Source organism: Xiphophorus maculatus, chromosome 20 (assembly GCF_002775205.1).
Source record: "Xiphophorus maculatus strain JP 163 A chromosome 20, X_maculatus-5.0-male, whole genome shotgun sequence".
Classification (NCBI taxonomy): domain Eukaryota; kingdom Metazoa; phylum Chordata; class Actinopteri; order Cyprinodontiformes; family Poeciliidae; genus Xiphophorus; species Xiphophorus maculatus.
Genome location: NC_036462.1, coordinates 12,777,341 through 12,790,971, shown reverse-complemented (window position 1 = coordinate 12,790,971; position 13,631 = coordinate 12,777,341). Strand labels below are relative to the sequence as shown.

The window sequence follows — 13,631 nt, the reverse complement described above, 5'->3', positions numbered from 1 at the left end:
TAAAAGTCTGTTGACATCAGAGCTATTAAAATGATCATTTCTAGGCTAAAGGCAAACCTTTATGTCTGATGGAAAACTAATTATGCTGCAGGGATGCATTTCTTTAGCAGAGACCAGAGTTGATGAGAGGATGAATGTTGCTAAATTCAGTGCAATACTGGAAGAAAACTTGTTAAAGGCTTCAAAAGTTTTGGCCCTGAAGCAGAGGTTTCCCATTCCAGCAGCACGACTACAGCGGGGTATTTTAGATCAAAGAACATAGATTCGTAAGGTTGTCTTGGTTGATATAATAATAATAATATTTATCACAATAAAAATGCAAACAATATCAACAGAAAATAGATATCCATAAAACGTTCAATTATTTCACTGAATCCAGAACCGCACTGCATTCTGGGGGATGTAGGCAGAGGAAAGGCTATAGCCTCTCGACGTCTCGTGGCAGATTATTTCAGATACGATGTTGTTTGCAAAGTCCTTTCCAAGTCTGACAATACGACAGATTTATTTTACCACCTCTCGTCCGTCGTAGTGCAGCAAAGTAAAAAAGCCACAGCTATCAACATTTGGTAGTGCAACAACATACAAGTGGCACCAGAGAATAATTTTAATTATTCCATGCTGATTTCATACTGAAATACTGTTACTTGTCGACAATGCTAGTTCTACCTCATTTGTATACTAGTTTATTGTTTACAACTTAATTAGCTCATTTTGTTTGATTAAGCATTTATTTAATATCTATGTTTGCACATTGGCCCATATGTTTATTTAGTTGACAGTTTTTCATAGCTGTGTTGACCTCTTTTTAAAGGTTAAAGGTTACTCTTAAAATAAAAGTACTTAGTTTCAGCCATTTTTCTCCTGGTACAAATAGGCTTACAAAAAAAACAAATCAATTGATATTGATACCGACTGATTTGAAATGTTTATCTCAATTATATATTTTTCAGCTATATCACCCAGCCTTAGGTTGTCTCATCTAAAGTCCTGACCTAAATCCAGTTGATATTTGCAGAAGCTATCCATCAAATCTGACTGAATTCAAGCTTTAAGCTTTATACGAATAATGGTGAATGTTTCAGTGTCTAGTCATGTAAAGCTGGTAGAGACAAACCTCAAATGGTTTGCAGCTGTGACTGCAGTGAAAAGAGATTCAAAGTAATAAATCAGGAGGGCAGAATACAAATGTATGCCACACTTTTCAGTATTATTCTATTTGTAGCGTTAAATTCACAATTCTTACTTGTTTTTCTGTCACCTCAGTTTTCAATTAATTACATTGAAGTTTGAGTTTGTTGTGTTACTACGTTTGACTGAATTGACGGAGGATAATCACATTTGCAAGGCATTGTATAATAACACTGTTTGAATAATCCTCTTAGAAATAATGATGTGATTCTTTGAACCAATATTCACCATGTGTGATCATGCCTAAAGCGGTTAAAAATCTTTTTGATGAACAGTTTTCCAGTTGTAGTAGATTGTCAGTGTGGCAGCCATGCATAGGAACATGTAGCTGGGAACAGAAATACTTTGGCTCCATCTCAAACATCAGAATAATTAAATAAACATGCGATGACTGAAAAAGAGCCTCAGTCAAAGGGACTCCCTATTACTGCTGTGGAGATGTGGCTTTAAACACATGCAGGCCAGTGACGACTGAAGCTGTGGGAATGTTGAGGAGAGAGTGAGGAAACTTTCTGAATATTCTGCATTCTGTCACCCGTCCTGGTTCCCCTGCCTCTACCCTTCATGTATCTCTGAACCCCTCCAATTCTTGTTTTCTTACTTTGCAGAACTGTGTTTTTATGTTCTCCAGCTCTGTCAGCCCCATCAGTTCCCATCTCTGTCATCTTCCTTTCTTCTTCTGTCCCACCCACCCGCTGCTTCTGACGCCTGAGCTGAGCCCCTTGAAGAATCCCGGTAATAAAACTGTGGTGCCTGGGCTCTTCATTGCTGCCTCGGTTTCCACACCTCTCATCTATGCGGGTCAGATTGATCCAAAAGGGTTCAGCACCTCCATTTTTTATGTTTGAATACTTTCCCCCAATTCTCTCCACTTTTCCCCCCAATTCTTTTTCTGTTGTTGCTCGAGTTCTTTGTGTACAGTGAGCTGTGCTCACAGTGGCAGCGCCGTGCCAGAAAAAACCCACACAAACACACATGTATGCGTGCATATGTACATGCACAGTCACAGACACACAGCTGGGCTCCAGCTGCATACAAAGGCTGGGGTTTGGAAATCAATGAAGGAGAAAGAAGAAAAAGGGGAAAGGAGTTTAAATAAATTGGCACTTGAAAAAAGAAGAAAAACGAGAAAGGGAGTGATGGAAACAGAGACAAAGAGTAATTTTTTTGCACAAAAAAAAAAAAGCCACATGCACCAAACAATAGAGTGAGGCTTGTAATGAAGTAACAAAACATAAGGAGCATAAAAGCAAGAACAGATAAGTTTGTAAGAGTGGAAATAAAATGCAGTCCTAGACTGAATTCAGAAGTTTAAGAAGTCTGATAGGCTTTGGGTGTCTGTGAGAGAAGATTCATATACATGATGTCAGGAAGAAATAAATAATACATAAAAAACAGAAGTTAAAAGATCACTGACTTTGCAAAAAAAGAGCAGATTCTAGAGTGATGTATTTATTGACAGAGGCTATGCATAAATCCCACATTTCCCTCTTATTTTTAGTTAAAATTCCTTGCCCAAACCGAGGCTAAATTCATGTCAAAGGTATTCATATGCCTGTCAAACTCAGTTAAGAGGAGCACACTAACTCTGGGGGAGCGGCTGAGATCCATACACCAGGCATTTTTAATGGGGTAACTATTAGTCATGAACTCCACTAATTTGATATTTATTGAAGAGTGGCAGGAAAAGTAATAACTGAGAGAAAGCCTTAGGAAGTCATGCTTAATGTTGGCCACAAGCCATGAAGAGTGCAGAGCAAACGTGTAGAAGATGGTGCTGTGGTCAGATGAGATCAATGCCAAACAATATACATGTAGGAAAAAATACCAAAGTTCACTTTGAATCCATCATTCCACATTGGAACATGGCAGTAGCATCATCATGCTGTGGGTATATTTCCCCTTTGCAGGCACAGCAAGGGAAAGAAGTCAGAGTTAAAAACAGGGCTATCCTGGAGAAGACCCTGCAAATTAGACCCAGATCTACAATAAAATGGTGTAGATCTAAGGCCAGCAGTCAAAATTGGCCCAGTCAAAGTCCAGACCTAAGTCTAACTGAGAATCTATGCAAGACTCAAAACTGAGGCTCATAAACATTATTAATTTGATCTGACTGAGTTTGATCTATAGTCCAATGTATGCCACACTCTTTCGATTTTTATTTGTGGTTGTTATATGACAAAAGTGGGGAAAGTTTGAGGGGGAATGATTGCTTTGGCAGGTCACTTTTAGCCATTACCAGAGAGGACTATAGGTACACTGTCCAAATAAAGCATTTTAGCGAATAAGGCACTTCAGCTATCAAATAACCACCAAGTCAGAAGTTTTGGACTATCAGTGCTAATCTTAATAATTCACATGCTTGCTGATAACTTACAATAAGATATCGCAAGCTATCTTCTTCAAATGTATATATTTTCTTTCCTGGTCGCTGCTCTGTTTCTAATCTGCCAGGAATGAAGCGCTGTAATTTCTTCACATTGCTTTATATCGTTAAACATTGACATTTTTATTGGGGGAGACGGAGACATAATCAATAGGCGCCTCGAAGAGAGAAGAAAAGTCAGCCTATATTTTCCTTCTTTCTTCTGGTTTGGAAAGGATCCCCAAATTGCTGTCTTATGAGTGGAGCCTGCCAAATTCGTTTGGTTTTATCAAGGACCTTTAACTCCCTGCCCGCATTCCAAATCCTGCACGCACTTTTCATACACACCGACACAAGGATGCATAACACGGCACATGCATCACACGCCCACTCGTATGGACTTTTCACAGGCACTGAAACATGTGTGACATACTGTATATCTCTTGCATAAGGTCGCACCTAATGCATGAAGATTCACTAACTGCATATATAAAACTTCATGCCAGTTAGTTCCTCTTACATTTTTAAATGCTTTATGCTCTCCCAGTCCACATTATTAATTATTAAATTGAGCTTAACTATTAAAATGAGCTGCAAGAGAGACACTATCTCTCCTTGGTGGCTGCTGCAGGATTAGAGAAACTGTCCAAGAAATAAATAGTCCTTGAAGGATGGCTATCTATTTAACTTTCACATCAGAGTGCCGCTGTTGATTTGTGAAACTGGAGCACAGCCGGTCGACAAACTGTCAAAGATGAGAGCATGCATGTGTGCGCACATGAACACACGAGCTGCCATCAGCGCTAAGCATGCCAGAGAGGATCTGGCCCCTGTGACACACAGCTCACCTTCACAGCTCTCTAAATTAAATGAGGAAACCATTCCAGACACCTATTAAACAAATAAACTGACTCCTTGTAGCAGATATCTGCGTGTCAGTTTAAAGACACCAGTAAGGTCTGGGATGGTTTCAAGAAACTTTCAGAAAAGCTTTGAGTGTGTTTAGATGTTGTGCTGTGGAAACCAGTCTCTTGAAAAAAAAAGAAAGAAATGAAAACCATGATATTAATTAGGGATACACCAATCTGTCAACCTGAGATCAGACTCGGCCAATTTTTTTGTTGATCAGCTTTATCTTTAGCTCTATCTTTGATCGGAAGCCTAGTACTAAAAAATGTTTCCTTGTGTAATTAAATGCACTAAAATGAAGAATTCTCACTTCTGTTGGTTTTAAAAGGCATCTGCCAGCAGCATACTCTTTGATTTAGGGTTTTAATGTTTTATAAAAAATCTGATAAAGGTTCATATGCTTTGACACATAGATAAAAATATTATTGAAATTCCTTCAACTTCTGATTCAGAACTATCAAAGAACCTGCAGAACATTTCTTTTTAAATGTGATGCAGGAGGGAAACAAATCACAACCGGTAGCTTAGACCTCTATAACAAATCTGTACTAGATTAAAAACAACAAAAACTGATCAGTGCACTTCCAGTTTTAAAACTACAGTGCATTACCTGTGAAAAAAGCTTCAGAACACTGCTGGCATTCATCATCCATGCAATTTGTTTAGAAAATCATCAAGAATAAATTGTTTGCTGTAAGTTTACCCTAGCTAAGCTGATATTTAGAAAGTCTCTGGGTCAAATGTAGGTCTAGAGAAACAATCCCTGGATAATTTTAGAGTTCAGGAGCTAATTCTAACTTATTTTCTCAGTCCACATTAGAAGGAAAGAAGAACAAATATTACTTTACACGTGCCTCTTTCTTGCAGGTGTTCTGTTTGAAATTTGGGAGCTTGAAACATGTCGAACAGAGCCACAGTGAAGTTTCTAAACTCAGTGAAGTTTCTAAACTCAGTGAAGTCTCTAAACTCAGTGCTATCTAGAAGTTCCTCTCAGAAGCTTCAATAGGAAGTGCATTCACACAAGCTGATAACTGACTTCAACTAAAAACCTTTCTGTTGACTCACTCCACCAAGTAATTTTAGATAAGATGAATTTAGTCATGTGAGGAACAGAGAAATATAGGTATGTAATGTTTATATATATATATATATATATATATATATATATATATATATATATATATATATATATATATATATATATATATCAAACATATAAATAATTTTTTTTCTCCATTGTTTCTCCATAAAATATAAAAGAAATTATTTTTCTTAGGACTACTAAGTAAAACGTCCAAAATTACGCCATACAGCAGCATGCATGCCGCTGCAATCATGTAAAAGCCTCGAAAATTTTTTATGCTTTAGTAAAGCACGTAACGAAAGGGCCACTGAGATTTCGGACAAAATTCTCTTTTTCGCAGTAAATAAGGTAGAATCTTCTATATGACATCAATTAAAAAAAGAATAATTCGGGGTATTTTTTTTAATTTATTTTCATGTTATGATTTTTTTCAAAATTGACTCCTACCGTTTTCTTGTACGACTACCTAAGCAGGTATCAGCAGGTAAAGCAACCCTCTACAATCTGACCAAATGTGACTTTAAAGTTAGTCTTAATCATTCCCCATCTACGAAATTAATAAAAAGTCTGAATTAGACCACACACGCACCGTGCAACAAACTGCTGCAGAAAAGAAGCTTTTTAAAAGTAATTTCTTTGTAAAAATCCAATTTGAGACAGCTGCTTTTACATGATGTCTTCATGATATCTGTCCGCTGCAACAACATCTCCCACCGCATCACTCACCAACTTCTTCAAACTTTCTAGCGCAGCGTGTTTCTTACCTCGATTTCTCCTCGGGTTGGCTTGTTTCCTTCGCTTCCCTCGGCTTTCGTCTGTCATGGCCAAGCTTTAGTGCTGTCGATGGGGGGGGAAAATAAGAAATAAAAAAAGTTGTCCTGCGTGGAGCGCAGCGGCTGTTGCGTCCTGTGCGCCTTGCCTGAGAATGAATGGCGCAGAGGCATCGCCTTCGGTCACAGCGGGAGCCTCAGACCTTGATGGGACTCCAGGCAGCGGCGACGAGACGCGGAGGTGATGTCAGCAGCAGAGGCAGGCCCTGAGGTCAGGCTTGGCATCGCAAAACGTGCACCTTCCTCAAAAGTAACAACGCGAGCAATGACTTGGAAAAGTACGCCGTCATTCATTTGCATATTACGACTACATTAAATAATGCGTTAGATTTCCAGCGTGTGCATCTCGACAGAACTGCTGCTGCACGTATTGATGAAATATAATTAGATCATGCGTATGCACGTCTTTTCACGGTTTATCTAAAAAGAAACTGATATATTCATAGGGAGAAAGTTTAATCTTATGATATAAACACAGAGTGCACGCTATGAGCTCCCCGTCTATCTCCAATCTGCTCATTAACAAGGTGCAAATGAGGCCGTTAACTCCAGCAGCTCTCCCTGCATCTTTTCCCACCGAAGAGGAGATTACACTAACAGCAGGTTAATGAGAACAGGTATGCCCCCCCCTCTCCCCCCGCCTCCCAGCGCGCCCCACACACCCCTTCCATGAACTCTTCAGTATTTTACAGCCTGCCTGTTATGCAAGTCGCACCTGCGCTCGAGTACCCCGGAGTGGACCCCGTCCTGCGGCCCCATTCACCCCTGGATCGCTGTAGGAAGTGGTGCATCGGCCGCGCTTTGTGTTGCAACCTGCGATGTAATCTGTTTTGCAACTGAAAAAACATCCGAACTAAAAGAAAAAAAAAAACTCTAACGCAGCATACAGGACCCCCACCTTGACTTATTTTGTGGCCCCTACCTTTCAGAAGCGGGCCGGGGGCAGCTTTTCAGGGTGCATAATGGAGCCAATGGGGAGTAAACAAACATGTATCTGTGACACTGTGACACTCATTAGGAAGGTTAAAGACAGCGAAATAAAAGACTAAACATCTAAAATGCTCTTTAGATACCTGAAGCCTATATTAGCCCAAAAAGATAACAATTAGAAAACTGACTGACTGGTTGACTACACATCATCAGCACAAGTCCAAACCTAACTCATGATTTATTACCAAATTCACGTTATACAGTTACTTTACATTTCTATGTATGTCATTACAGAGTATCTTGCATAAGCATTCATGCCCCTCTTGTGATGTTGTGTTGCTTTACAACCACAAGCCTCTGTGTTAGGATTTTATGCAACAAAGTGCAGTCATGCTTAATAGTGAAGTGCTCTCATTTTTTGCAAATCGACCTCTGAAGTGTGTACATTTGTGACTACAAGTCTTTTGAGTTCCCAGCTGTACACTCTGTGGACAGAGAGCATCTCTGGATATTAATGTTCTATTCTTGCCACAGATTCACAATCAGATACAGGTTTGGACTTTGACTGGGCCATTCTAACACATAAACAGTATTTGATCTAAAACACTTCACTGCAGCTCTGTTGAATGATAGATTTCTGTTTTGTTGGAAGGAAAATTTTTGCTCCAGTATTAAATCTTTTGCAGACAGGCTTTTTTTCAGTCTTCTCATAAACTTTGCCCCAGCTTCTCTGTCACTGCTGAAGAAAAGTATCCCCACAGCATGATGCAGCACCATGATTCACTGTAAAAATGACACATTCAGGTTACTGTGCAGTCTGTAATCAGAACTGTGACTATAACAACAACAACAACAATAATAATAATAATAATAATAATAATAATAATAATAATAATAATAATAATAATAATAATAATAATAATAATAATAATAATAATAATGGAGGAAGTGGGTTGTGGTCTAAAAGAGAAATTCAAATGATTGACTTCTTTTTTCCTCTACACATTGCTTTTTACATATGTGCCTCCTTCTTCCACATATTTTCCCTTACACAGCTTGCGACAAACTTGAAAAAACAAGAAAACATCATTTTCTGGAGTGTACAACTAATAGTTATCCTATCAACAGATTCTTCTGTGGGTCTCTGCAGCAGATTACAAATTACCATTGGCTTTTGACGGACTGACCAAGGTTCCCTTTGCCCCAACTCTACTCTAAACTTCAGTACAACTTTCTTCCTGGCCTGCTGTTCCTTGGTTTTCATGATGCTTTTTTTTCTCTGACGCTCTTGAAGAAACCTCTGACGTATTCACACACCTGCTGCATTTATACTGAGAATTAATTACACACAGGCAGGCCCACGGGCTTTTATCAATTGGAGCTTCTGAAATACATTGGTTTCATAGGTTTGTTTGTTTTTTTTACAGGGGCCTGGATACATATCACACTACACAAAATATTTGTTTTATAAAAAGTATGAAAGTCACATAGCATTTTCTTTCCATTTTACCATTATGTTGTATTTGAGTTGGTTTATTACATAAAAGTTCAATAAATTGCCTTGAAATTTGTGTTTGTAACATGACGAAATGACAAACAATTAATGGGGTATGAATTACCTTTGCAAGGCACTATAGCTCATTTTATTCATCCACCTAATGTGTTTGCTGGGGGTTGGTGTTTTTAATAGATTCTGGGGGAGAAAGCGTCCTAAAGGTGGGGAGGGAGCAGGAGGACAGAGGGGTCATCCCAGTCCTTTGTGGTGGGATGGACAGCAGAGAGGGAGGAGAAGAGGTGGGTAATAAACTTTGAGGGTTATACGGAGGTGCAGCAAAGGTCCTGGGAGCTCCTGTTAAAAGGCAGAAATTTTGGTAGTTTTAACACATTTGGATAAATTAATATGTTTTGCTTGATGGCTTTTTCAACTTAATCTCAAAGTTACTGATCTTATTTTTCTTGATGATCCTACTGCATATTGGTGCACTGAATAAAGAGCCGTGTTTATTAGTTATAGACATGTTTAATAGTTATGCGATGTTGTAGCAATGCAGCACAGCTGTGGCAGCATATTTTATGTTTCTAGTGTTTGTTTAACACAACACACTCTCTCTTATACATATTTACTTACACATATTTATAGGAGCACAGAGGAAGTAGACCTACTGAGGTTTTGTCCCAGTCTGTGGTCCATGAGTTCAAAGCCTCTTGCATGGTGAGAAGAGCCCTTACACAGCATATTAAGCAGGAGTTAATTATATGCCAACCTAAGTGACAAAGGGAAAGAAAAGCCTCCCCCTGAATGGCCAGACAAGAAAAGAGAAAAGTCATTATGTTGCCCACTCTTTTGCATTTGAAAAACTCTGTTCTTATTTTGGCATTTCCATTTGTAACTCTGAAAAAGTGGGAATCTCATGAAAAGCGTGCGACAACGGTGCCTTTGCATCAGTTAACTCTAACAAGCTTTATTATATATTTAGGGCTATAGACATGTTTACACTTGCATGAAAAATATGTACGAATATACTGAGACTCCTCGTTCAGTTTTTGAGCTGCCAATAGTTTAGATTAGACGTGTTAAAGTTGTGAACCACCACTGTTGACATTAAAATATAGAACAGGGGAGTCAAAAGCAGACAAAAAGTAAAGCAAAGTACAACTGAAAAAGTTACATATAAATTTAGGACAACCACTTAACCATGTCGACCATTATTTTCCTTCCTCACCACAAATCTCTGCGTTGCAAAAACATAAATAGATCATACCTACAGCGCCCTCCGGAACCACTGCCACTCCTGATAAAGACGTGTGAAAATCCTTAAAATAAGATCATTTCAATTTATTGCAGCAACACAATCTTACACTAAAAAAGCAGCATGTAGCTTCAGTTCTACGACAGTGAGGTTTGAAGTCAGTTTATCTCACTGTGTGTGGTGATAAGATAAACTTAACTTGGCTGGTTGTTTCAAACGTTTTAAATTGTGTTCTGGTTGTTGCCTTGCACCAAGAAGATCCTAACTTTGAATTTTTTCCTGGGGTCTTTCATCGCGGAGTTTGCGTGTTCTCCCCCATGCATGTGTGGGTTCTCTCCAGGTACTCCAGCTTCCTCCTACACTCCATAAACATGACTGTTAGTTTTATTTTTGTCTCTAAATTTCCTCAGGTTAGTGTGTGCATGCGTGATTGTTTGATTTGTGTGTATCTGTGTTGCAAGACAAGATAAGCCGTTGTAGACAATAGATAAATTCATTTAGCTGAGTAGCTACTTTTTTTCGTGAATATGAATGCATTTGACTTTTGTGAATGGCATGTTCATGTGTCATTCCCATTTTGAACAGTGGGTAACACATATGGGCATGTATGTTTTAATTTTATTCTGTGGAATCAAGAAAGTCATGGTTGAATATTTAAAGTTCCTTGACACAATAATCCACTTAAATATTATTTTCTACATTTAAAATTCCTCAGCTATATATACTCTACAAAAATATATTAAGCTCATAATTAGCTTAATTAGTTCATGTTAATGTTCTAAGCAAATCCACTGAATCTCAAGGATAGCGATTCCAAATGTTTTCATCCTGAGATTAAGCTTTTCCAATAAAAAAACCCCATTGCTTTAATTAAATACTTTATTTACCAGCGGTAACAATAAAAGGGAAGAGTGCTTAACTTTGTCTGAAAGCAAATCAACTTAGCTTTGGTGGGTAAAAAAGAACATTTCTGTCCGTTCAAAAGTTTTAACACATAAATGATCAGAGCTTCACCATTTTCTAAACATGTTTTAATCTAGCATCAAGACAAAACCACACAGGACAGACTCCACTCCCTTTTTTATTATTTGTTAAGCAAAGGTAAAGCCAAAATGTTTGTGTTTGCTTTGTGAAAAATCAGTGCAAACTATGCCAAGCTACAGAATTTAAAGAGGATGTTCTTTCTTTCTATTATGGCTGTTATGTGTGTCTCATCACAAGGTTGGCACTTTCCATTTTTGTAAATCATCTCATTTGTACACTTCAGGCCTATACAATAAAAAAAAAATCACTTCTTTCAGTTGGACACCAGCCTGTGGTAGCACTTAGCTTAGTTATTACTTGATCTGATATTTTCCCAATATGAATCCTACTGTCCTTTATTTTTAGCACTCTGCCAACTTCCCCCCTCCTTCAAACATGAGTTAATGAGATTCCTTTGTGGAAACTTTGCTATTGTTTCAAATCCGAATGTGGATATGCCAGATTGCAAATCAATAGTCCGTCAGGAAAACTTCCACTTTACCTCGGAGCAAATGAGTCAGCTTTTAGCACCACTGCCAGGCTGTAGTGGCTGCCGTGGGTCCACTATGCCATGCCGCAACACCACAATGCCAACACAGTCTGAGCACACTGGGGCCCCCTGAACCAAAAAACAAGCCAAGCTGGAGAAAGTCAAGGTAGAGACTATTTTATCTTTAACTTCTAAAAGTTGTCCTTTGAATATCGTTGCTCACAGTGAACAAAGTTAAATTTTACTTGTGGTTGGAGGTGAAGGCTGTAGTTTCTGTTACCATGGCAATAGCACAATAATTAGATGCATTTTACACACAATAGTTAAACATTATTTATGTTGGTTTGTCAATGGTTTCATTTGACGAGATTCCATTAGTTATAACATAGGATAACTTGAATAATTATGTCCTAATGCAGGTGTCATATTGTTGCATCCTGAAACAGATATGCAATGTAAAGTGTTTTCTTCCCACTGTTGGAGCAAAAGGTAATCCCAAATAAGTATGACCATTTGAACCAGTCTGATGTAAAAGGCACAAATAAATCTGACATCATCTCAAACCCAGAAAGATTTGCTTTTATAGATCCTTTATGATATTTGCATTTACACACTAATTAGGACAGTTTCCCCATCACCCTCTCATATAAAATCATTTAAAGGCACAGGCTGTGGCTGATAACATTTTATAAGGCAGGTTTGTGTAGATTTCTTTTCTACAGCATTCAGCAGCTCACTAGTGAGTGTCCCTACTGACCACAGAGTCGGTGCCGGCGCTGACGTAATCAAGAGCAGCCACTTTTAATGCTGATCCACTTAATCTTGGCAGCTTGCTGGAGCACGTGACTGCAGCCCCTCACAGGTTGCTATGTGCTGTAGTTCATATTCATAACAAGGGGTTTTCCAGTTTCTCCACTGGATAAAAATAAATTCTTCCATAAGTTCTTATCTGAATTACAAAAGGAAAAAAAAAACTGTGATGAAAAGATACAACATTAGTGCAATTTAACAACTCACATGGGTGAATGGGTATGTAAGCAAAGTATACATTATACCTTGTAGTACTAATGTTCTTATGGATGCTGTGAATGGAACTGAATGCAGTTTTTTTCGCAGGCTGTGCTGCCCTCTACAGGAGAAAAAGAGGTCCTACATTTGTTGTTCAGCAAGCGTAAGGGGTCAAAAGTGCCAAAATCAAATAAGAAAATTTAATTCGAAATAAAACATTGCGCATTAAAATTAAAACAAAAAATAAACAAATAAATATTACTATAAAATATTTTTGGGTGGCACAAAGGAAAAGAATGTCCTGAGTTCAAATGCAGGTCTGTGGTCTTTCAGTTTGCAAGTTCTTCTCCTGTATATGTGGGTTTAACTTCGGTTGCCTCCCACAATCAAAAACCATGACTACTATGTCAATCAAATACTCTAACTATTCTTAGGTATAAGAGTATGAATGCATGGTTGTGCTTCACTGTGATGAACTGGTGACCTGTTCAGTGTGCACCGTGCCACTTCCGTTATTTAAATGAATGATTTAAAATCAAGAAAATAGATAATAAATGTGGAAATAATGAAAATGTTACCATTACATATCAGTTCCTATATTATTCTATTACTATAGAATGTACTTATTCTATAGTAATAAGAATATTACCATAGAAGATGCTTATTAAAGCACAATTAAATATTCTAAACTGTTAATATGGGTCATTAAATGGACATCTGACATGTTGAACTGCTCAGCAATTTTACTAAAGATTAATTACCTTTAATTGTAGCCCCCTCCTCTGTTACTGCTTGATACTTTGAACCACTAAATGAAAGCTAAAATATTTAATTAATCTTATAAATATTCATGTATCTTAGAATTCTTTCATTTAATATAGATTAGTTACTTATGTCTAGTTTTGTTTATCATATGGTGAATTTATTCTATCTTCCATTATGACCTATTGCAGTCTTTGTGCAGAAATGACTATGCTATAGTTGATGGTGATTGGTCTAAAGTGGACTTTCTTTGCCGTGTAGCCAATCAGATGTTAGAATCCTTTATGTT

General features: G+C 37.9%; 1 protein-coding gene across 1 annotated transcript in view; it reads right to left on the bottom strand.

Moving 5' to 3' along the window:
- The window catches only part of LOC102230624 (zinc finger E-box-binding homeobox 1-like), a 39,060-nt gene extending 32,146 nt beyond the window's left edge, over positions 1–6,914 (bottom strand). The window contains exon 1 of the mRNA XM_005797045.2: positions 6,314–6,914. Coding sequence (XP_005797102.1) covers positions 6,314–6,371 — 58 coding nt within the window. The 5' untranslated portion in view covers positions 6,372–6,914. The remainder of the gene's footprint in view (positions 1–6,313) is intronic.
- Between the last annotated feature and the right edge of the window lie 6,717 nt (positions 6,915–13,631).